Below are 26,208 nucleotides of genomic sequence, written 5' to 3'. Positions count from 1 at the left end.
GTCCCACATGCCACAACTAGAAGGACCCACAACAAAGAACATACAGCTATGTACCGGGGGGTTTTGGGGAGAAAAAGGGGAAAAAATAAAATCCTTTAAAAAAAATAAAATAATGGGTCTAAATACTATGAGAATAAGTAAATCATGCACATTTTGTTACAATTTAAATATCTAGCACACATTTTCCAGTGTCGGGAGCTTTTTATTATACCTCCTTATCTTGTGATAAAACTGTCCTCTTATCTGAAAAAAAAAAAGCCGCAACTCCTAAAAATGTTATTGGTTTAGTCAAATGTCTTTAATTCACCACTATCTTTTATCATGTTTCACCATATTACAACTTGGAGAGAATGACTGGTGTGAAACTACCATCATTATCTACACAATCCACCCATTACTAAAGACACACACACGCACATGTATTTATTCTTGAAACTGAAGAGAGATAAGACATTACACTAATTTTTCAATTAAAATTTTATTTTCTTAGAGCAGTTTAAGGTTCACAGAAAAATTGAGAGGAAGGTACAGATATCTCCTATGTCCCCCTTGCCCCCACATCTGCTTAGTCTCCCCCATTATCAACAGCCCCCACCAGAGAGATACATTTGTCACAACTGATGAACCTAAATTGACATATTAGAATCACCCAATGTCCATAGTGTACATTAAGGTTCACCCTTGGTGATGTGCATGCTGTGGGTGGGGACAAATATTTAACGACACATATCCATCATTATGGCCACAAACACAGTAGTTTCACTGCTCTAAAAGTCTGTGCTCTGCCTATTCCTCCCTCCCCACATCTTCCCCATCCCTGGCAACTACTGATATTTTTACTGTCTTCATAGATCTGCCCTTTCCAGAATGTCACATAGTTTGAATCATACGGTATGTAACCTTTGTAGACTGACTTCTTTTGCTTAATAATATGCATTTAAGATTCCTTCATGTCTTTTCAGTTTGATAGCTCATTTCTTTTTAGTGCTAAGTAATATTCCATCATCTGGATACACCACATGCACCCATTCACCTACTGAAGGACATCTTGATTGCGTCTAAGTTTTGGCAATCATGAATAAAGCTGCTATAAACATCCAAGTGCAGGTGTTCTTTGTGGACATATATTTCCAACTCAATTGAGTAAATACCAAGGAGTGTGATTGCTGAAACATATGGTAAGAGTATATTTATTCATGTAAGAAACTTCCAAACTGTGTTCCAAAGTGGCTGTACCATTTGTATTCCCACCAGCAATGAATGAGAATTCCTGTTGCTCCACATCCTCACCAGGATTTAACATTGTCAGTGTTCTCAATTCCAGCCATTCTAACAGGTGTGTAGTGGAAACTTGTTTGAATTTGCATTTCCCCAATAACATATAATATGGAGCATCTTTTCATATGTTTATTTCCCATCACATCACATGACTGTCATTTATTTTTGTCAGGAAAACAAGATAGTTTCTTGGCAGTTTTGAAGTACATAATACAGTATAGTAGACCGCGTCCAGTATTTTCACTGTAAGCATCTGTGGTGTGGACATCTTTGCTGCAAGCATTTTCGCTGCAAAAATTTCCACTGCATAGCTAATTAGCCGTTAGCCAATTATGTTCTTAAATAAGATAAAATATCTTGTTGACAGTTTGCTCTCAACTGGTTAACAGTTTGGCAATTTTGCCATAAAAGACGAAAGAACTGGTTGACACTTTGGTTTCAACTGATTGACAGTTTAGTTCCATTTCTACATTGATGTAGTACTCCCATTTTAGAATATATAAATCTTAGCTCCACATTCCTCATAGAACTATGAAACATCTATCAGTGGACATGCGACAATATGTCATGTGACAAGAACAAACAACAGTGTGGAAGGCTTTTCACAATGCAATAAAAAGCTCTGTTACAAATATGCATCCTAGTATTTGGAAACTGAAACTCCTTTTAAGAAAGGAAGAAATTCTAGTGAAAAAGAAAAAGTGTGATGGATGCTGAATGAAGAGAAGAATCAACACGCAAAAAAAAGAAGTATAATACTAAAATGAGAGACTTGGAATACAAGTGCTTTGGTACAAACCAAAAAATAAAACTAGCTATTTGTGCAGTATTGCCATAAATCTACACACATTTTAAATGTATTGAAATATTTTGTATTTCGCAATAAAGTTTTTTGTTATTCATTTTTCATGTTTCATTGTGTCCTTTTTAATGTCCCTTTTTTGCTTTTCATTATTTTGTCATTTATGGCAAAACTGCCTTATGGCCAATTAGTCAGGTGGAGAAAACGTTTGCTGCAAAGATGTCTGCAGCAAAGACGCTTACAGGGAAAGTACTTAGAACCATTGTTGACTATAATCACTGAGGTGTGCATTAGATCTCCAAAATTTATTAATTTTCTAGTTGCAACTTTGTAGCTTTTAAAAACATCTTCCCAATTCCCCTACTGTATAGCCCCTGGTAACCACTGTTCTATTCTCTGTTTCTATGAGTTCAGTATTTTTAGATTCCACATATAAGTGATATCATACAATATTTGTCTTTCTCTGTCTGGCTTATCTCAAGAAGCATAATGCCCACAAGTTCCATCCATGTTGTTACAAATGGCAGAATTTCTTTCTTTTTCATGGATGAATAATATTCCATTGTATGTATGAGTGTGTGTATATGTGTGTGTGTGTGTATCTCACATCTTCTTTACTCATTCATTTGTTAATGGACAATTAGGTTGTTTCCATATCTTGGCTATTGAGAATAATGCTGAAATAAACATGAGAGTGCAGATATTTTTTTGAAATATCTTGTTTTCATTTCCTATATATATATATATATATATATATATATACCCAGAAGTAGGACATCTGGATCCTATGCCAGTTCTATTTTTAATTTTTTGAGGAACCTCCATACTGTTTTCCATAGTGTCTGAACCAATTCACATTCCCACCAACAGTGCACAAGAATTCCCTTTTCTCCGTATCCTCACCAACACACCTTCTTTTTTGTCTTCTTGATGACAACCCTCCTAACAGAGATGAGTTGATATCTCATTGTGGTTTTTATTTGTATTTCCCTGATGATTCGTGATGTTGAGCACCTTTTCCTGTACCTGTTGGCCATCAGAATGTCTTCTCTGGAAAAACGTCTGTTCAGTTCCTCTGCCCATTTTTTAACCAAATTGTTTGGCTTTTACCTTTTTGTTGTTGTTATTGAGTAGTCTGTGTTGTTTATATATTTTGGATATTAAATCCTTATCACATATACTGTTTACAAATACTGTCTCCCATTCCATAGGTTGCCTTTTCATTTTGTCGATTGTTTCTTTCCTCTGCAGGAGCTTTTTAGTTTGATGTAGTCCCACTAGTTGATTTTTTGCTTTTGCTGCTTTCACTTTTGATGTCATATCCAAAATATCATTGCCAAGACCAATGTCAAGGAGCTTCATCCTTACACTTTGTTCTTAGAGTTTTATGGTATCAGATCTTATGTTTAAGTCTTTAATCCATTTTGAGTTAATTTTTGTAAATGTTGTAAGATAGGGGTCCCCTATCATTTTTATGTATGTGGTTATACAGTTTCCCTAACGTCATTTGTTGAAGAGTCTATCTTTCCCTCATTGAGGGTTCTTGGCTCCCTTGTCAAATATTAGTTGACTGCATATGCAGGGGTTTATTTCTGGGCTCTCTGTTCTGTTCCATTGGTCTTTGTGTCTATTTTTGTGCCAGTACCATACTGTTTTAATTGCTATAGCTTTGTAGCACAGTTTGAAATCAGGAAGTGTGATGCCTCTGGCTTTGTTCTTTCTCAAGACTGTTTTTGCTAATTGGGGTCTTTTGTGGTTCCATACAAATTGTAGGATTGTTTTTTCTATTTCTGTGAAAAATGCCTTTGGAATTGGATAGGGACTGCATTGAATCTACAGATGGCTCTGGGTAGTACGGACATTTTAACAATATTAATTCTTCTGATTCACTGAAGAATTTTAATCAATTTGTTAAAATGTCATTGTGTTTTTAATTTCAAATTCCAATTGCTCATTGCTGGTAGGTGGGGATGAAAATGACCTTTGTACATTCATGGTATCCTGCAACCTTGCTGTAATTGCTTATTAGTTCTAGGAGTTTTTTTGTCAGTTCTTTCAGACGTTCTATATAGGTGATCATGCCATCTGCAAACAAAGATAGTTTTATTTCTTCCTTCCCAATCTGTATCCACTTCTTTCCTTTTTTTGCTCTCTTGAATTAGCTAGAACTGAACATATGATGTTAAAAAGGATTTGTGAGAGAGGAGATCCTTGCCTTGTACCTGATCTTAATGGGCAAGCTTCAAGTTTCTCAATCTTAAGTATAATGTTAGCTGTAAGTTTTTTGTAGATATTCTTTATCAAGTAGAGGAAGTGTCACTCTATTCCTAGTTTACAGAGAGGTTTTATTATGAATGGCAGTTGGATTTTGCCAAATGCTTTTAATGCATTATTCAATACAATCATGTGACTTTATATACAACAATCTTAAATATAAAATAAACCACAACAGTTGAAAATTCAAAATGACTAATATCTAAACAGTATCTTGTACTGGCAAGCATTTGATAAGTGTCAGTGTACATTGCTTACAACAGAGATATTGGTACAATCTCCTTGTTGGGTATTTGGCAATATCTATCAAGATTTAAATATATTTTCCTTTGACTTAGCAACTCAATTGTTAGAAATTATGACAAAATACGCACATATTTACACAAAGATGCATGTCAAAGAGTGTTGTAATTAGCAATATAAGAGGAAAAACCAGAACTAACCCCAATATCCGTCAATGAGATATTGGCTAAATAAATTATGGTACACATGCGCAATGTGTTTCTTTATGGTATTTAAAGGAGTAAGATAAAAGCATATGTTGAACTGCACATTTGAAAAATATATTAATTTAATAAAACAAAGCACAACAACATGCATAAAATACTCATATTAGGAGATAATTGTGATTATATGGATGTGTGTGTAGAAAACTTCTGAAAGAGTGGGAGTGGAACTGAGTGACTTGAAGGATTCGCTTATCCACATGTTATTTTCATGAGTTTAAATTTTAAAAATAAAGAAAACACTAAAAATTGATATCACTAAAACAATCTTTATACAATATTTTCCTAACTTTTTATATTCAGCTAATAAACTATCATGTTTTTTCACAGTTCCTTCAAAATAATAAATTACAACAATATAGAAATAGATTTCTATTTAGAAAAACAAGAATAATCATTATTCTTAATAGGCTATTTTTTTGTTTTGGGAGTTTTTTTCACTGAGGAAGATTTGCCCTGAGCTAACATCTGTTGCCAATCTTCTTCTATTTTTTGGGGGTGGCTGCCACAGCATGGCCACCAATGAGTGGTATAGGTCTGTGCCCAGGAACTAAACCCAGGCCACTAAAGCAGAGCACGCTGAACTTAACCACCAGGCCACATGGCCAGCAATAGGCTGTTAGTATTGTGTAAGGCTGTACCCTTATAGACAAAAGAATGAGATAGTCTTTTAATGTAAAAAACATCTATTTAGCCTGTGTAATTCTCTCTATTCCTACAATTCAGAAGTCTAAGTAATATAATTGCACTTTGAATCTTTGATTTTAATCATCATTACTTAAGGACATTGGTTTAGGAGACATTAAGGTCCATCTAAAGTACCTCTTCAAAAGTTACCTTCTAGGGCTGGCCCCATGACTGAGTGGTTAAGCTCATGCACTCCGCTTCAGTGGCCCAGGGTTTCATGTGATCTGATCCCAGGCATGGACATGACACCGCTCATCAGGCCATGCTGAGGTGGTGTCTCATATAGCACGACCAGAGGCACTCATAACTAGAATATACAAGTATATACTGGGGGGATTTGGGGAAAGAAGAAGGAGAAAAAAAAAGAATATTGGCAACAGATGTTAGCTCAGGCGCCAATCTTTAAAAAAACAAGTTAACCTCTTCATGAATTACCCAGTTTTTCCTCTCTTCAAAAGCCTCCACTGTTCTCTTGTCTATTTTGGAAATTGTACTTCATCAAGCAATATTTGAATCTTCCTTTGTTGCAATTTTTTCCAATTCTTACTTTTTTCCTTGTATAAGAGACGTTCATAAAGCCAGAACTGTATGGCAGAGAAACCGGCTTACGTGTGAATGAGTTCCTTACATTCATTGTTCATAGTCAGCCATTGACTGAATTTCATCTATTCCCTGTGCCATTACAGCCTAAGCTTCTTGTGGCTGGCTGCCTTTTTCTATTGACTATCATAATTCAAACCCTGTTCTCACAGCTGAAACCTAGGTATCAGGAGATTTAGAAGTACACACAGAAGTACGTTAATTAAAATCTTTATACAAACTTCAAAGACAATGTGTATGGCAAACAGAGCTGGAAAAGATTTCCACTGAGACCTGGTATTCCTTCCTCCTGACACAAGGAGGTTTCCTGCTAAGCAGAAGGAGCCTGCCAGCCTTTAGGCCCATTGGGGGAACGAAAGCGATATGAAAGGACAAGAGAGGACTTATCTACAGCCGATCATAAATTAGAGTATTCCAGGAGGCATTTAGGACATGGGAATTGCTCTCATATATTTTGGACTTTTTGGTCTGAAGCCCCTCTTCTCTGGGCATGGGGATTTGGGCAGTGGTAAACAATGTAAGCTAGAAAATCATTAAAGGCAGGGAATTTGTTCAAATTATAGCCCCCTAACAACCTTCAGGAGAGCAAAGGTATGCCCACTTCCTTGCTATTATTTCCCTTTAAGCAGCTCTCACATTTTTCCCCAACATAAAAATGACACATTGTTCCCATTCTCTCCATTCTCAACTGGCAAAATCCCATAACTCCCTTTACTTGAAGTCTAAAGCAATCTTCAACTCTATCTCCTACAAGCACGACAGGAGTCAAGCAATTTTCTCAAATACTGTGTCAACTGCAACTCAGTCCTTAGCTATTAAACATCCAAACAAAGAGCTATAATAAAGTAGATAAAAAGAGTTTCTAACGTGCCATGGACACAACGATAAAATAGAATTTAATTCTTCCTCGGGCTGGGAGATGTGTGGGAGAAAGCTGAACAAAGATTTCTCAATAATTAATGTTTATGGAGTGCTTACATTGTGAAAAGTGCTTTACACAAATTATGTCTTTAATTCTCACAAAACAGAGAGAAAGAGACAGGATAATTATCATTTCCATCTTATAAACAAGAAAACTGAGTCTTGGGGACTTTAAAATATTCAAAGTGATTCCGCTACCAAGGGATGGAGACAGGCCTCGAAGCCAGCCAGTCTAGCTTCAAATTACATACCATTAACTATTATGCTAAAAGCCTCTTCAGAAATGGAGTATTTGCCAGAAAAACAGGAAAATAAATGGACAGAACATTTCACTAGGAAGAAAACTCAACATCACAAAAGTCTATGATTATAAAATGAACAACATATTCAGAAGAAAAAACAGTAGTAGCTAAGTCTTACATGATGCCAACTATGGATCAGCTACTGTTCTAACTATTTTTGTATATTAACTCATTAATTCTTAAAACAACATCATCAGAAACTACTATTTTTATCATTCCTACATTACAAAGGAAGAAACTGAAGCACAGAGAGTTTAAGTAACACGTCCAAGATCACACAGCTCAGTAGAGGAGGGTAGACAGTGAAGCCCAGCAGCCTGTCTCTGGCCTCTGTGTTCTGCAACATCACTGTACACAATGAGCTTCCTGCTGTGATAAAGCTGCAATGTGCCATGGGGGGAAGCTGCAGACAAGGCTGTAAAGCTACGTGGGCCTGGTTATAACGGACCATGCTGAGGGTATTGGACTTTAATCAACAGGTCCCTGATTTTCAACAGGAGTGGGAATAATATCATAATAATTATGATGTGCTGTGTATCTCAACAATATTGCCAATGTCTTATTTTATATTTCAGAAACATGCTTTTTGTTTGTGTAAAGTGGAACACCTAAAGTAAAACGATGAAAACCTCTAGATATGCAGTCTAATGAATTCAATTTTCTTCTTATGAGCAATTCTCAGCTGGCTGGGGATTATACCCTCTTGAAGGTGACATGAGAATAACAGAACCTAAGAAGTGCATGGCAGCAAGAAAGAACGTGAGCTAAAATATGCTGAGAAACTGTACATCAGGCGATATTTATTCAGAGATTTTTATAAAGGAACATCAAGACTGTTGTACGATAAAATAGTTATCTCTAAAATGGTTAGAAGAATGTCTCATTTATATAACACGCTTTATAAACGTTGGTATGTTTCAGAAAAACATCACAACATAATAAGACTATAAATTCTGGAACCTCAATGGCCAGCTTCAATGTCCAAGTCTACCACTTGAGCAAATTATGTAAATTCTGTGTGTCAGTTTTTATCAACGGTAAAATGCAGGTAATAACTGTGACCCAGTTCACCTCACATCATTGTTGTGAGATTGAATTAGTTATGTGTACATATGTATGTATGTATGTGTGCGTGTGTGTGAAGTTTAGCTATTATCTGTGTTTTAAAGTGGAATCTATGTTATACTAATTCACTATACAAAATACTATAGCCCATTTTTAAATTCAATTAACATTAAAAAGTAATTATAGCTCAATAAAAAATATATAAATAAGTAAAATAAAAGGTAAAGTTCTACTATTAAAAAAAGTAATGTAGGAGCCAGCTCCATGGCGTAGCGGTTAAGTTCAATGCGTTCTGCTTCAGCGGTCTGGGTTTGTGGGTTCAGATCAATGCATGGACCTACACAACTTATCAGTCATGCTGTGGCTGCGATCCACATATAGAGTAGAGGAAGACTGGCAAAGATGTTAGCTGAGGGCTAATCTTCCCCAAGCGAAAAAAAAAAAGTAATGTAAACTATGGATTTGGGGTGATCATGTATCAATATAGCTTTATCAACTACAACAAATGTACCACCCTGGGGGGGAGTTGTTGATAATGAAGGAGCCTTTGCATGTGTGGGGCAGGGAGTATATGGGAAATCTCTGTACTTTCCACTCAGTTTTCCTGTAAACCTAAAACTTGTTCTAAAAAATAAAGTCTCTTAAAAAAAAAAAGTGTTGCAAATCATCTGTATCCTAACTAAAAGAGATTTATGGAGAGCTGGGTATTTATAAAGTTATGTAAATATCTGTTAATAAATATGATTAAAATTCACTTACAATTATTATAAAAAGAATATGTATATAAAAATGATAGATGAGATTTCAAATTCTAAATATGTTTATATCTATCTGTCTATCTATCGATCACCTTTTTATATAACTAATGTCAGCAGAATACCCAGAATCTCTGAGCTTCATCTTTTGCTTCTATAAAATGGACATAATAATCTTTAGTATAAAACATAAGGCTTGAGGCAAAAACTAAATCAATTTTGAGGCCTGCCCAGTGGCATAGTGGTCAAGTCCACATGCTCCACGTCAGCAGCCCAGGGTTCAGGGGTTCAGATACTGGGCATGGACCTAGACACCACTCATCAAGCCATGCTGTGGCAGCATCCCACATACAAAATAGAGGACGACTGGCACAGATGTTAGCTCAGCGACAATCTTCTTCAAGCAAAAAGACGAAGATTGACAAAAAAAGAGGAAGATGTAAGCTCAGGACCAATCTTCCTCACCAAAAACAAACAAAAACCAAATCAATTTAAGGCACTTAATAAAGAGGTTTGCATATATTAATTGTTCAATAAATGCTGAATTTCATTCTCCCTACAGATATTAGTGCATTCATATAACACAGAAGCTAAATCTTAACATAAGTATAACAAGTATTATGTTAAAATAGTTATCATAAGCTCAATTCAGTTCAACAAATGTTTTTGGGACTCTACTATAACTTATGCCCTGTGATTGAATCTTCCCATAATAAACATTTCAACATTACAACAATGGAAATAGAAATGTCATAATCATGTATTTAATAATAATATAAAGAAATCTGTATCTTCTTTTAAATATGCTCATCAAATTATTAATTCCAAAACTGCATAATTGAAATAGTAGTCTCACCCTCTTTTGATATCTATTTTTGATAAGCAGCATTTTAAATTAGTTTCATCATTCTTTTATATAATGCCTTCTTAGGAGGCAAAACGCATTTCCTTATTGATTCCTTTGCAACCTTTGGTGTAAATGAAGCAGAAATTAACATGGCTAGTTTTGTCTTACAACTTCTTCCACCTACTTCGTCTTACTATGTCAAACCCTTTTTATGTTTTTAATATCAGCAGCATTGATTGGTGCCCGAAACACTGATCTAGAAATAGTGTTAATTATCTGCAGCTGCACAGGCAGCAAAGGGAGCAGAAAACACTGAGCTTCTCACTCACAATATACAAAAACAATGAAACAAAAAACCCTTAGCTAAAGCATCTCCAGAACTTTCCCCCCGGGGAACAATATAAAAATATGGGTCATACTCAAAGCCTGGCAAGCCATCATACATTTTATATCACACCACCTAAATAATTGGTTATGTTACCATTTGGGAAAATGTGTTGCAGTTCAAGTTCTTTCTCATTGTTTATGGAACTATTTGGTTTTAACTGCTGATGATAATAGTAATAGGAAGGTAGCACAAGAACACAGGTATAGGCATGTTTGAGGCCAATTCTTCACAGGAAAAGCCATTAGGAGACAAATATCCAAATATATGACTTTGAACTTGACATATTTGGACAGTTTAAACTATCATCTACATTGGCAATAGTGGACAGAGCTAGTGCAAAACATACAATGAGCATCCTAATAAGGCTATTTCTCTGATTTCGGAAGACAATTATTGTTATGTAAAGCACTAAAGAAGGAGATATTTAGCAATTATTTCAGTTATTTACAAATCTCAGGCAAGGATCTACCAGTTTCTTTCAACTAGCTGTTATGGACTCATCTCTCCCTCATATTTTCATATCCTCTTCTCTTTTTTTTTTTCCTGGCAATAATTTATTTGTTCATTCATTCAATAAATTTATTTTAAAATATTTGTTGATTGACTCCTATGCCCTTCTCAGACCATCTTCAACAAATAAGCACAAGGCACAGAGAAAACAACTTTTAGACTTAGATTATCTAGACTGACCAGTTCACTTGATCAAACTACTGAATTTTTTTCTCTAAATGTTCTACAAACAACAGTTATTTGAAAACACTCTTCAAAGAAAATATGCACTAGCCAATATGCCAAGTTCTGAGTATAAAGACTTTGACCCTACCTTCGTGAAACTTCCAGTCAACTGAAGGAGATTGATGTTGGACAGTTTATTACAAACATCGTGAGTATTACAGGATGAGAAGGTCAGGGTTCCAAGGAAATGGAGAAATGGGTGTGATACCTAGTTGGGCAGGTGTGGGAGATACCTAGGGAGACATCTTTGAAGATCAGATTCCCTCTGCAGAAGTAAATAGTAAGTTCCACTTCTTTTCTCTTTTATGAGATCAAGGAAAGGAAAAATAAGTTGTTCCTTTAGATAAAAAAGCAGGAATTTCTCATCTAAACTAAGTAAAGGGTCAAATTGGATGAACTTTTCTCTGCATTCTATACTCCATCCCCAAAATATACACACAACCCCTAAATTTAAGCGCTACATTATTTATGTTAGCCACTTTTATTGATCAAACTGCTTGGCAAACTCTCCTCTCCTTCCCTGAGTGTTGTATCAACATTCACTATGTACCGACATCCTTAAAGCAGGTAAAGTATATCAAATATTAATCTTAATATCAATTCTTCAGAAACTAGTTATTTATTTATTGAATATAGTGTGTATTGAGTGCAAATTTTAAAATAGTCCCCATCAGAAATAAAATAGGATTAAATATTCTTTACATAAAACACTTTAAAGTCCACCCACTTAAGTAGTCTCCCCCACTGGCCCAGCTCACCACTACACCAAAAGCAAAGCTGGCAATGGTTCTCTATTCAGGATGATTCCTCTGTTTAAGAAACATTTTAGCTATTGGTTTCTGAGAGTCTTTATGATGTTAAGAAAGTTTCTTGGGGCTGGCCCAGTGGTGTAGTGGTTACACTGGCAGGCTCTGCTTTCGTGGCCCAGGGTTCGAGGGTTTGGATCCCGGGAATGGACCCACACACTGCTTGTCAAGCCATGCTGTGGCAGCATCTCACAAATAAAATAGAGGAAGACTGGATGGATGTTAGCTTAGGGACAATCTTCCTCAAGCAAAAGGAGGAAGACTTGAAACAGATGTTTAGCTCAGGGCCTATCTTTCTCACCAAAAAAAAGAGGGGGGAGTTTCTTTTTGTCTGTAGTTGAGTCTATTTTGGTCTTTTTTTTTTTTTTTTTTTTTTTGAGGAGTTTGATCCTGAGCAAAACTGTTGCCAATCTTCCTGTTTTTTGGTTTTTTTTCTCCCCAAAGCCCCAAGTACATAGCTGTATATCCTAGTTGTAGGTCATTCTAGTTCCGCTATGTGGGATGCCACCGCACCATGGCTTGATGCGTGGTGTGTATGTTCGCACCCAGGATCTGAACCAGCAAACCCCAGGCCACCGAAACAGAGCACGTGAACTTAACCGCTGAGCCACAGGGCCAGCTCCCAAGTGTTTATTTACTAATAAGTTAGCAAAGCAGTGAGAAAGCGCAGTTGTGAAAGCATAGACTTTGGAGTCAATAAATATAGACTGGAATTGATGCTCGGAAAATTTCCAGCTGTGTGATCTTGAGTATGTTACTTTACTCTCTCGCGGCTTCAGCGTTCAGCAGTTGTTGAAAGGAGACATTCTTGCCCCAGGCAGGATATGAGCTGTGAGGTCTTCGGTTGCTCTTTGACTTGAGTTCAGGGGGCCAGGGGTGAAATGGCAGATGAGCCTTTTCAAAGGTGTTAAATGTGTATAGACAGAAACAGGGTCTCTGAAACTCATGAGAAAACCGTTTTTGCTTTTATGTGAAATGAATTGACTAAGTCTCTGTAACGTAGGTGAGGGATCATAAAAGAACTCATTTCAACACCATCCTCCTATTGATTTCTCAAGTAAAACTCTGCTCTCCCTTATCCCCCCATACATGTGTCCACAGACTAACATTCTAAATGTTTGATGATTCATTAATAGGAATTCCAAGAAATTCAGAAGCTTTTTGGAATTCTAAGGAAATAAATAGAAAAATAAAATTCTGGCGCAAAGTCTTGCTATCCCTTTATAAAACTAACACAGAGGTTGTGAGTGAGTGGGGATATATTACTGATAACTCTGCTTCAGCCTTCTGTGCCCTCCCAGGGTACACTGACCTTATAGAAATGCTATTTCCTGGGAGTCTTTTACACTTTACATCCCAAACTGTTGTTCCCTTCTCCCTCCTGTGTCTCACTTCTGCAAGCTCCTTATCAGTATGCCATAATTCTTTGTCCCAAGTGAACTAATCCCCAGGCTCTCCCTCTTGGCGGCATTAGCCTGCCTTGGTACTTGAAATCTGCCACTGTAGATTTGGCATTATGGAGTAAAGACTTCCTCTAATCCATCCCGCATGTAATAAAGGGCTCTATGCACGTGCTTTTATATTAATAAGGAACATCAAAGAAACTAAAATATTTGCTGTTTTCTAGAAATGCTACTTATGTTCTTATTCTCTAACGTTCTCTAACATTCTTATTCTGTGTTTGTTGGTGTGTCCAAATAATAGAATTTAGATATAAGCACGCTAAAGCCAAAATCCAATTAGTCTCTGAACTTAACCAAACAGTGAAATTCCCTTGCTCATTTGATGAAAAGCAAAACATGAATTAGGCCCACTATCACAGAAAAGAGTGTTCTTATAAAGAGAATTCCTTTAAAAGAAATAAAGGGAATGGATACACCTGCCTGCTTCAGTCAGTTACCCGCTGATTTTACTTTTGGTTGTAGCATGTTCCAATCCTTAAGACTCAGCATCAAGCTACACAGGCTATTTCTAAAATTACTGATCCGTCTCCAAATAGAGCCTACCTTACAGAAGCAGTGACGATCCTTATAAAAGATATTTAAAACTCTTTCTTCTCCTCTTGGAATTTTGTGTCAGCCTCCAGGGCCTGGACTAAAGAACTCCACAGGTAGAAGTGCTTTTTAAGAAGGTGTCCTGAAGTGTTCCAGGCCTATATCTCTATTTTCTGACTTTTCATCCTTTATTTATAAACATCAATCATTCATTTGTTTGGCCTTTAACTTTGTCTCCAATTCTCCCCTTAGGGAAATAGGATGTTTGAGTAGGCACTAGAGAAAATACTTACAGGGTATCAAAATCGTACTTGTTCCTTAAACTTAAAAAAGGCTAAGTATGTATATAGAACACTTTAATCCAATCTTCTGTAAATCCTCTTTATTTAATAATAAATGTCTAAATTCTATAATTCATAGTAATTCTGATAACAAAGTTTACCCCAAGTGAATCATAATTGTATTAACCAAGCTTCTGAAACTGTTTCCATAAAACTCTGGATAAACACTTAGCAGACATTGCCAAATATTTATACTCTGTAGCAATTCACGGTAAAGAGGACTGTTCAATCAGGAGGATTGAATGTAACAATGTTTACCTGTGTGTAAGCCGCCGGTGACTAACGCAGATGGCAGTCTGAGAATCCTGAGTAATGCATACTTTATGGCGACTGCATTTCATCTTTAAGCAAGGATCTTTAGCTGGATCTATAGCTGAAAAGAAAAAAGAGAGAGAGAGAGATTGAACAGAAAATATTAAAATAAGCTTCTGAACAATGGAGGTGTCCAATTCCATCAGACACAATTTGATCAAGGAATTTGCATAGCAGTTTAGCTGTAAATTTTCTTCACATTCTTCGTCCACTAAGAGATACTTCTGCTTCTACCCACAAAACTCAGAGTTAACAGATCGTTGCAGTTTAGTCTCATCTATTCCACTCAGAAGCTGAAATACACATACTCCTATGATCAAACAACACGCAATCAAAACAGAAACTTTAAGACCAAAACTTTCTATAGTAGCTGCTGCAGTCTAAGCAGTAAAGGTGGAGAAATACAGTTGGGGTATGTTACTATAATACTTCCATCAGTGGAGAATTATAATTTATACTTCTGCTTTCCCTAGATAAAGGCAAGTGGGTAGTGAAAAAAAGATGAAACCCAAAAAAATGTTAGTGGGCATTAATGAGTCTGTGGGATTGAAAAGTCTACAGCTGTACTTGGGGCTGGCTGATTGTATCATGGCAAAAACTGAGACGTTGCATTTTCATTTTTCAATTGTTCGTGCCTGATATTTGAAACACCATCTTTCCAGACAAAACTTCTGTCTCAGTGACTGCCAACACAAAGATTGTGTCAGTTTTTGGTGCTATTTTAAGCAATAGTTTTATGGAGATGTAATTCACATACTATATAATTCATTGTTTTAATGTTTAAAATTCAGTGATTTTCAGTATCGTCACAGTTAAGAAACTATTATCCTAATCAATTTTACACCATTTTTATCACCTCAAAAAAATACCCATATCTTTTAGTTATCATCCCCATTCCCCCAACTTCCTCACAACCACCAAACTAGGCACCCACTAATCCAAATTCTGTCTCTATAGATTTGCCTATTCTGGACATTTCATACAAATAAAGTCATACAATACGTGGTCTTTCGTAACTAGCTTCCTTTATTTGGAATGTTTTCGAGGTCCAATCATGCTGTCGCAAGCATCACTACTTCGTTCCTTTATGTTACTGAGTATCATTCCATTGTACAGATATGCCACATTTTACCTACCCATTCACTAGCTGATGGGAATTTTGGTGTCCACCTTTTGTTTATTATGAATAATGCTGCTACTGGTAATGCCCGTTGGTGATGGTTACTGATATTTTGTTGTAATTTATTATGAGCGGAAAGCCATAGAGGGAGTAGGCACAAATAAGGAAAACGTACTGAGTGTCCAGTTTGGGTACATGTCAAAATTGAGAGAAAGAACTCAAGAAAGATGCAAACTGAAAATAAAGTTCTAGTACAAATAGAAGAATGGAGCCAGGGCAACCAGAAGAATGTGCGTTTAGAATACACAGATGTATTTGGGAGGGCCCCGGGCTTTTCACTGGACGTGAAATGTGGATTTGAGCCAATCTTTTTTAGATCTTAAACCTAGGATAAACCAGAGCTAACATCTGGAGGAAAAATCAAATTTAGCTTTATGAATGTGTTAAGTGTTAAGAATATTTACTCAATCACCTAAATAAAGTGAATACATTTTGGTAATCAATGAATTCAATAAAATACAGATATAAACTGTATATAGATGCATATATATAAACACATATATTCTTTTTTAAAAAATACAAAGTATATTTCTGCAAAACTCTTATTTGAGATTTCAAATAAGCATGATTTAAAACAAAGAATACTAACACATATAGTTGATAAAATTTAAACTAATAGACTTCTTATTTTATACCATGATAAAACAGTCACTATATTAAATGCATCTACTTGGAACACAAATGTTTCAATTTCATCCATACTAAGGAAAATTTTTTTGACAAGTGATTATTAGATCAATTATAGCTTCTCTTAATTCCCAAGTAGTTTCAAAATTTAAGATAAGCTATGTTAACTTTATTCTCTATAAAATGTTGAATATACTTTGTTCCCTATGCAAATGAAAATTGCTAGGACATTCTAATTATACTATCACAGTTTAAATTGCCAGTAATTAAAACAACTGTCTCATTGAACTACTGCACCTTAGAACTGTACGACTTCTTGTTGGAAAGCATAAAAGAAAAGCATACAATAACTGAGAAGGCATTAGAAATCTTTTAAGCTATTTTTAATCTTTAGTCTATTTTGATTTTTAATTATTAATATCACTCTTAAATATTAATTAAAATTAAATAATTCTGCCTAACAATTAAACGATGTAATTGCACCTACCACTGTACCTTACATTCATATCTCATACACTCATTGTAAATGTATTTAATCCAGGACATATTATTCTGAAAAGGGTGTGTTTTCATTTTGAAATAAAACACTATAGTGCATATAAAATGACCAAGGTTGATCTAATCTAATTACACTTTAAATGCAGACTATTCATAATTATTTTCGGTCATTTCTTCCAGTTTTATTTACCTTATGCAGCTTACATTAGATAATTTTTAAAACTTCCATGACATCCTTACATTCTACCTGCTTAATAAGAGAAATCAGAACTCAAAAATTAGTGTACAGCAAGAAAGGAATTATCAGAACAAACATAGCACACAAAACTGAATTTAATACACATCTTCCAAAACTTCTACATAAATGACCAAATAAAAGAGTAGCAGTATTTGTCAGGAGATGGAAAATATACCAGAAAGTGAACATGAAGAATCAGAGGCATAGGATCTGCCATACAGAAAAGATCACTGTCTGTGTATGTGATTTTAACCATCTGTATTTTTGAGTATAACTCACATTGTTGGCAGCTTAAAAAGTATAAAACATCACACGCTGTAAATACAGATGCCTGAGATTTTATTCTTGAAACCATAACAATAACACAACCATCTTCCTTTTGGCTGAAGCCCATGGATTAGAAGCAATACTGTATCTTAAAGAGGCAGGGCATAAATTTATCTCCTCCCTCTGCTGCTATCTCCTTCTTTCCATCTTTTCTCAAATTAACATCTCCTATTCTATTCTGTATTACTGTATTTAAGTTTCTCTCAAGCATCCAGTAAAACTACTCTTAGAAAGGTTTCAGCTAATGCGTTTGAATTCATTTGGCCATGTCCTTTTCTTCCTCCTAATCTTTCTGATGGATATGAACTAACCTGGGGACCTAACTAATATTGTTTTTTGCTTTGTTTTGCTTCAGAAAAAGCAGTCTGGATTTCAAACAATTGCCTTATAATTTAGCCTTTGCATTTCATTTGTGTTGTAGGATTTCCCTCAGTCTTTCACCAGAATATTTGCTTTTTGGTCCAGAATTCCCCACTTACTGCCAGACCAAGGTAGGCTAGGAAGTATCCAGCCTGATCCAGCTGCTGATGGTGAAAGTAGCTGAGCCAATGTGGGTAGGCGAGAACAGAAAACAAATGAGACCAGAAAAACAAGTGTAGACAGGTACGTCAGTAAGAAAAGCTCTGACTCTTGAAGAGAAGTCCCAATGTAAGGGGAACTGCAAAGTAAGGACACATGACAGAGGTGACAGGTCAGGAAAACAAACATGGACAGTGACTGAAAGGGGCAGAATTCTCAATGGAGCAGAGGGATGGTCATCAGAATTCATATTTAGTGCAGGTAGTCTTGAAAGAAGGAAAGGTAAAAGAGCGGCTTCCCTAAGGTCCAAGATAGGTATTATTGTTAGTATCAAGAGCAGAAATAAGTTTAATAGAGAAGATTGGACCTCCTAATCTGGACAAGCTCACTTCTGGATTTTAATAGTGTTTTTCCACAAGAAGACCAGATTTTAGAAGATTAAATCCTAATGATTCTAGGCTAAAGCACTCCTAAATCATGCTGTGTATATATATATATAGATATAGATAGATAGATTTTTTTTCCTGTGAGGAAGATTGGCCCTGAGCTAACAACTGTTGCCAATCTTCCTTTTTTTGCCTGGGGAAGATGGTCCTTGAGTGCACATTTGTGCCTATCTTCCTCTACTTTGTACACGGGATGCTGCCACAGCATGGCTTGAGGAGTGGAGCAAAGGTCTGTGCCTGGGATCCAAACCTGTGAACCCCAGGCCACCAAAGCGGAGCATGTGAATTTAACTACGCCACTAGGCGAGCCCCTGCATATTATTTTTGGTGGAGTTGATGAACCAGTTACTTTAGCTCAGCCAATGCCAGAGAAAAGATTTCTTACATACTTGACAAATATAATAGAAAATTAACCTTCCCAATGTTGATTCAGATTTTTGAAAGACCAATGTAGTACAAACTAGTAATCTCTATGCCGCCTGTTAGGTTCATCTATAAAACAAAGAATTTGGACTAGGTGATCTCCAGATTCACATTCTTCTCTCGAAGTGGATTATTGCACTTTAGCAGCCACTGTTGGGACTAGATACCCCACGCGGAATGGATTCTGCCCTCAACAGACTCAACATTTTTATTGGAAGAGAGTTGTAAAACTAGGTAATTAAAATAGATTGTTAAATGGAAATTATATACATATATATGTGTATGTGTATAAATATTCAGCTATGTGAAAATACACATACATACACAGAGGGACGAAGGGATCATATAATGGTGAATGGATGGATAATTAGAATGAGTAAAAGCTTAGGTATGTTTTGAAACATGTATAGTGAACAAAATGAAAGGAAACTCCAGTATAAGGAGATAGTATGAACAACATAAAAGTATAAAAAGGATGCCCTATTCCTTGAATGACAGATAGCTTAGGATCACTGAAATATAAAACGTGTGTGCTGCCTGCAAGTATTGTAAAAAAAAAAAAAAAAAAAAAACACTTAAGAGACAGATGGCAGCTTCTCACCCTTTGGAGTTCTACCTTACAAGTAATGCCGTGTCACTGAATGATTTCAAGTTGGAGAGTGGCATAATTAGGTTTGTATAGGATAGAGATCACACACAAGAATTTGGAGATGCTCTGAAGGATATATGATAAGACAGGGAAACTAAATGTCCAAAAGAGAGAGGATAAGACTCTGCTGCAAGGGAATTGAGTATGAAGATGGGCATGGGAACAATGATGACTACAGAGCAAAATGGGAAAATGATTTTGAGAGGCTCAAGCATCAGTCAGTTTGAAAGATTTGCTGAGGCAACACACTTGAATCAACTGAATAAATTTCCAGGTCCTCCCTTCCATCATTTGTGGATTTTTTCTGTCAGCAATATTGCTGTAACCAATTTTCTTTTGATTAGTATTTGCCTGGTGAACTTTTCCCCCAATTCCTTTCATTTTAATTCTTAATTTTTATATTTTAAAGGTAGCTCTCAAGAACTGTTAGGTGGATTTATAAGCCCAATCTGAGATTATCACTTTTTCTGTTTCATCTACTGTGATTTTTTCACATAATTGCTCTATTTTCTATCACTTTATTTCGTATTTTCCATTTTGCAGTTTCTTTTTTTTTCTTTGCTTTTCTTTCCTCTTTCCTGCCTCATAGCGTATTGATTGTATTTTATTTTGTGCCTTTTTCCTTTCTGCTAGTTTGGAAGTTGTGAAATCTCTTTTAGTGATTTCCTTCAGATGTTAACAGGCCCAGCTGACTGAAAGTAACCATACTAGGACCTTAGAACACATCAACACCAAATCTTTGACATTCAAATATATCACCATTTTCTATGAGTTACACCTCACTTTACCACCCCACCATTGCAAATTAGTCATTATTGTTATTATTTTTACTAACATAGCTAATTTAAAATAACCAAATGTACTAATTTCTTTGCCCATCATTGCTTCTTGCAATTCACTCTTCCTTTTGGGTTCTCTTGTATAATTTCCTTCTATTTGTTGAAGTATATCCTTTTGTAGTTTTTCAACATGTGCAATTTGTGCTATATTTTTGATATTCTTTTTAGAATGTATCTTTATTTTCCAATCACTCTTAAAGCATAATTTAGCTCAGTCTGGAATTCTTATTGATAGTTACTTTCTCCTAGCCACAATAAAGATATTATTTTATGTTCTTTTGTCATCAAATGCTACTAATTAGTAAGTCTGCTCGCTGTTTGTAGTTCTCTGAAGGCAATCAGACTTTATTTCCTGGATTTTATAATATTTTCTTATCATCAAGATTCTGTGGGGCCAGCTCTGTGGTTGAGTCGTTAAGTTCACACGCTCCACTTCGGCAGCCCAGGGTTCACCAGTTTGGATCTTGGGTGTAGATCTACGCAGTGCTCATCAAGTCATCGTGTGGTGGCATACCACATAGAAGAACTAGAATGACCTACAACTAGGATATACAACTATGTACTGGGGCTTTGGGGAGAAAAAAACAAAGAGGAAGATAGGCAAAAGATCAAAAGATTTTAGCTCAGGGCCAAGCTTCCTCACCACAAAAAAAAAAAAGATTCTGCATTGTGGAATATTTATCTCCAACTATAGCAGTAAATATGTAAGCAAATATGCTCTTCTGTTTTAATTTCAGTTGGTAACATAAAGTATATTTAGGTGATAAAACAACTCCTTAGCAATTGGAAAAAAAATCAAGAAAACAAAGACTAAGATGGTCACTTGTGATTTAAGAGCAGGTGAACTGTGCGACTGAGAGTGGGGTTTTAATTTTGGAAAAATTTTGAAAAAGTTGCAATATCACTAAATAGTAAAATTTAATACAAATCAGCACTCACTTGGTATTTGCCTCTTTAAGCTCAACTGTGTGCTCTCACGTAAAATAAAGTGACCAGTAACTACAACATGATTTAAAAACCTTCATGGTTCAACAATGAAGCATCAAATATGCTTTCGCTGTTCTTCCAACAACAGTACATTTCACTAGAACTCTGGGCTGTAAAACTATAGGAAGAAGTGGTTTTCTAGAGAATTTTTTAAAACTTGCCAGATGTTACAATAAAAGGCTGTACAAGTGAGCAGCATGGGAAATAGAGCGAATGCTGACAGTTAATTAGACTTTTGACAGCCAGTTTTGTGGTGTTAAACGTGATTAAATGTGGCTGCAAGTCTTTGGAGTGACTTTCTTGGCTTCAGACCTTAATAGTACTTGAGTTATGTAAAATCCGTCCACTTTAAGTCTGATCCCCTGCTTACCAACATTGAATGTGGAGGTCTACACCCATAAGCAGATTCAGATGCAATTGTGGGATTAACGTATTTTATAGTAAATTATAATATCAAAATATCATAGTTTATTTCAATAATGTCTTATAAAGGTATATTAAATGTATCTGACTACCATATGAATAAATCAAAGTTAATGGACACTCTAGATGCTACTACAAGCAGAATTTCACCCTACAGCTCTTCTATTCTAGTTAAAGAATTGATGAAGATTTAAAATACCATTCTTTTCCCTTCTTTATTATTCTCTTTTTTTGTCCATACATCATATTGTCTTCCAAACTTCTTAAAGTGATAAATGCTAATAGTGTTTCTTTTACAAAATAGATGCATTCCAGCAAAATTGATTATATGTAAAAAGGTATCATTGTTACTGATTTCATTTTCTAATCTATTGTTTGCTATATAAAGATGGTGATACTGAATCCCCATCATAAAAATTTATATTTGGGATTTTCTTTCCAATATTAGAGCTGAGCAAACCTATGATTAGGTTCACACTTACTAAAAGGCTGCCTGAAATAGAACCATAAAGATAAGTCTTTACTAATACTGCAATCATGATTTGGCTTATTGAAATAATGTTTACCTTAGTTCCTTGATGATGCCACCTATTTTATATCTTAACATCTTCATATATATATTGAAGGAATTGGGCTAATTCTAAAATACAAAATAACATTTTCTATAATGTTGTGCTTTAACTGACCTGGGAGCTATTATACAAAAAATAAGAAATACAGTATTTTTAAAACTCAACCCTGAGCTGAAAAGTTGTTTATGTGAGTTTGCATGAATGAGTTAAGTGCCTAGAATATTTTCAGACATACAGAAAGCATTATAGTTGGCAATTATCACTTGTATTTTTATTGATGGCCATTAAGGTTCTATAAAATCTCTTGTAATTTGCCAAGCAGCTCTTCTAAGCACCCTACCGGAGGATCTCTGACCCACTTCAAGTGACATTCTGCCTTTCTCAGCCCCCTCTTAGGGCCCAGAATTACCTCCATGCAATAAAAGCCACTGATTAAACTCACTCCTTCCCTCAATAGACTCTTTTTCTATTTTTGCCTATTTAAAAGTAAAAGCAATAATTTCCGCATGAACTCTTTCTAAAAGAACAATGAAGCTAATCCTTAAAAGAGTAAAACAAGGCTTCTAAGCACAGACGTATTTCCTCTGAAAGCGTGTCAAACACAGCTACCTTTAGATAGTTCACACACATGCATGCACACACACACAAATGTACATAACAAGGAATTGTATTATGACTATTTCATTTAACCTTAGTTGTGAATCAGGAGATATTCCCCTAATATCAGCTGTTCAATCTGATACAAAGGTAAAAGCACAGTAAGTTACCACTTCACCACTAGTAGAAATGTTATAATTTAAAACAATGACCAAAAGAAGTGTTGGCAAGAATGCAGATCAACTAACTCTAATCCATGGCTGCTGGGAGTATAAAATGGTAAAATCACTGTTATCAGTCCAGGTCCAATTAGGAGACAAAAGACACAGTAACTTGACTAAGCAAAGTTTAAAATAAGGAATTACTAGTTATAACAGAGGAATAACTATAAAGGGGTCAGGAGAGTTCTAAAGAATACTGCAGTGATGAGACATAGTATGGAAGGAAGAACCAAACTAGGAAGGCGTGCTTCCTCAGATTTGGGATTCAGATCTCATTGGAGAAACTGCAGCCCACTGGATGGCTAAGTCTATTTGGTGGACAGGGCCAGAGCTGGCCCATAGTCACTGGGAGAGCAGGCAATCCCATACCCACTCCTCCCACCCATTCGGAATAGTTGTACCAAAGCTGGCAGGCAGGGAACTTCAACTGATGCTGGCAAGCAGGAAACACTCCTCCAGATTGTGGGTGGGCTGAAGCTGGCAGGCAGGTGTACAGAAGGAGTTGGAACATTGGAATCCCATCAAGACCTGGAGTACACAGTGCCCACCAAGCCTGGATATGAAAACTCACATGCTTGGACTGCACATGTCGGGATATGGGACTGCACATGCCCGGCGTGGAGATGGGGTGGAATACCCCTGCATGGCTTCCCTTCGTTCACCACTGCAGCAGAAGTAAGGAGAAACAGAAGTACTCCAGAGCTGGAAAGAGAAGCCCTTCACTCGGCAATGCCCTTGCTGTCCCTTTTTAGTGACAAAGCTTAATATTTTGTTTGCTACAAAGGCTACAAGCTTACAGGATCCAGCTCCATTACTGCAGAATAGGCAATGAAAGGTAGATTGAGAGATGAGAGGCAATAAATTGATACTTGCACAATCTCTTTGGAAAATAGTTTGGTGTTTTGTTATATAATAAACAATACCACATCTAAGAATTTACCCAAGAAACATTTTTTGAATGTTCATGAAAAGACTATTGCAAGAACTTTCAGAGAATCTTTAGTTATAAGAGCTAACCCAAATACCCACAGACGGATGAGTGAATAAACAGTCATACAACCAGAATACTACTCAGCAATAAAACAGACAAAGAACCCCACAAAACTCAAAACATGAAACATATAATAATGTTGGATAAATCTCAAAAACATATCAACCAAAAAATGGCAGGTGTAAGAGTATACACACATACTGTTCCATTTACATCAAACTCTAGGACAAGCCAAACTAAATTAAATAAAGTGAGAAGATCAGTGCAGTTCAGAAGAGTGATTGCCTGGATTGGGGGGCGGAATTCGGGGCTGGAGTGAGGCAGAGCAGGCAGTCTGAGTAAGGCCTGGAGTGATGGAAATGTTCTTTATCTTGACTGAGACAGCGTTAACTCAATTATCTGCATCCACCGAAATGTATCAACATGTACATTTTAAATTATTGCATTTTATTGTATGCAAATTATGCATCAATAAAAAGATAACTTCCTTTTTTTCTGAGGCTTTTTTTTCTTAATCTTCATTTTCCATGAGAATATTTAAGGCCTTCTCAATCACCTATCTCAGGGCAGCAGAGTATACAACCAAAAATCAAAGATGACAGATTTTATCATTGAAATTTTGATACTAAAAGTCAATTCTTCCTCCTCATCAATGGAGTATGTTCCTTTATAAGGTAAATACTGCACACTGCAGATAGGTCAAATTAATGAAAAACAAGTAATGACAGGAAAGAGAATGCAGAATTGGATCTCACTTTCTCAAATCTGTATTCAAATACTGTTGGCAATGTCGAGAAAAAACTGGATGTTACTACTGGAACTGAATACCCTAAAATGAGAAAGAGGTTTTACATATGCACAGACCTTTAAAACCAAGACTGTTTTATAGAACCAGTGATAATACTGGCTGAAGTAACAAGTTAATAGAATTTATAACTAAGAACACTTTTTAAAATAAATAGTAATCTTCAGAACATGTTTTGTGAGTTAAAGCTTTTCAACTGTTTTTCAAATATTCCTTTTTTCAGGAGATTGATGCTTCTTTAACAGAACTGCAATTGCAACAAGACTATTTTAATAAAGCAATCATGGTAATCCCCCTGGCAGGTAAATGAGCCTTAGGGATCTTTCTTAACCCTCAGTTTGTCATTTGCAATTAATATCATTGCTTACAAAAAACAATTCTTTGCAAAGTACTGATCTGACATTGTTAAATGAAGCTTTCACTGACTACCACCCACTTAGGCGTGATTAGATTAAAACCTCTAAGTTACCCAGGTAACTAATTCAAATGGTAGTGCATTTTCTGATACTCACAGCTCTTTCAGTCAGTATATTTTGTTACAGTTTAATCTGTACTTTACCCCAGTGCAAATGACAATTTCTAATTGCTATTTACTAGAGGACTGCATCTTTGGCATTGATCTACCAAATTGATGGTATGCAATATCTGGCAAGTTAATATCACAAAATACCTAATTCAGAAATCTAAAGACACTGGAAATTTTTTTTTTAAGATTTTATTTTTTCCTTTTTCTCCCCAAAGCCCCCAGTACATAGTTGTATATTCTTCGTTGTGGGTCCTTCTAGTTGTGGCATGTGGGACGCTGCCTCAGCGTGGTTTGATGAGCAGTGCCATGTCCGCGCCCAGGATTTGAACCAATGAAACACTGGGCCACCTGCAGCAGAGCTCATGAACTTAACCACTCGGTCACGGGGCCAGCCCAAGACACTGGAAATTTTTGTTGACTAAGGTATTTATACAAATATCCCAAACGTTCAAAAAGTATTTGTAGTCACTTTCTGGGGGTTGTAAATGGACAATACAATAGGATCCAATGAGGCCTGACTAAACCATTAGAGCAGAATCCAGTTCTAGTGACTGACATGAAAGCCTATATGGAATGAAAAGATGAGGCTCCATGTTCTATTCCAAACATGATGGAAGCAGCAGAGATGAAGGGCTGCGATGTTAACACTTCTAGCAGTTTTGATGTGAAATATTAGAAATGTATTTTTCTGACTAAGCTATTAAAAAATAAAAAGAACATGATTAGA

At 36.0% G+C, this 26,208-nt stretch overlaps 1 protein-coding gene across 2 annotated transcripts in view; it reads right to left on the bottom strand.

Annotated features, from left to right (window-relative positions):
• SPOCK3 (SPARC (osteonectin), cwcv and kazal like domains proteoglycan 3) overlaps window positions 1-26,208 on the bottom strand; it is a 456,613-nt gene that overhangs the window by 230,848 nt on the left and 199,557 nt on the right. For both annotated transcript variants that reach the window (XM_070257231.1, XM_023636338.2), the window contains exon 4: window positions 14,560-14,674. In XM_070257231.1, coding sequence (XP_070113332.1) covers window positions 14,560-14,674 — 115 coding nt within the window. The remainder of the gene's footprint in view (window positions 1-14,559; window positions 14,675-26,208) is intronic.

The sequence above is a fragment of the Equus caballus genome, chromosome 2 (assembly GCF_041296265.1).
Source record: "Equus caballus isolate H_3958 breed thoroughbred chromosome 2, TB-T2T, whole genome shotgun sequence".
Taxonomy (NCBI): domain Eukaryota; kingdom Metazoa; phylum Chordata; class Mammalia; order Perissodactyla; family Equidae; genus Equus; species Equus caballus.
The sequence above is the reverse complement of the archived record's forward strand: the minus strand, read 5'-3'. Positions and strand labels throughout refer to the sequence as shown.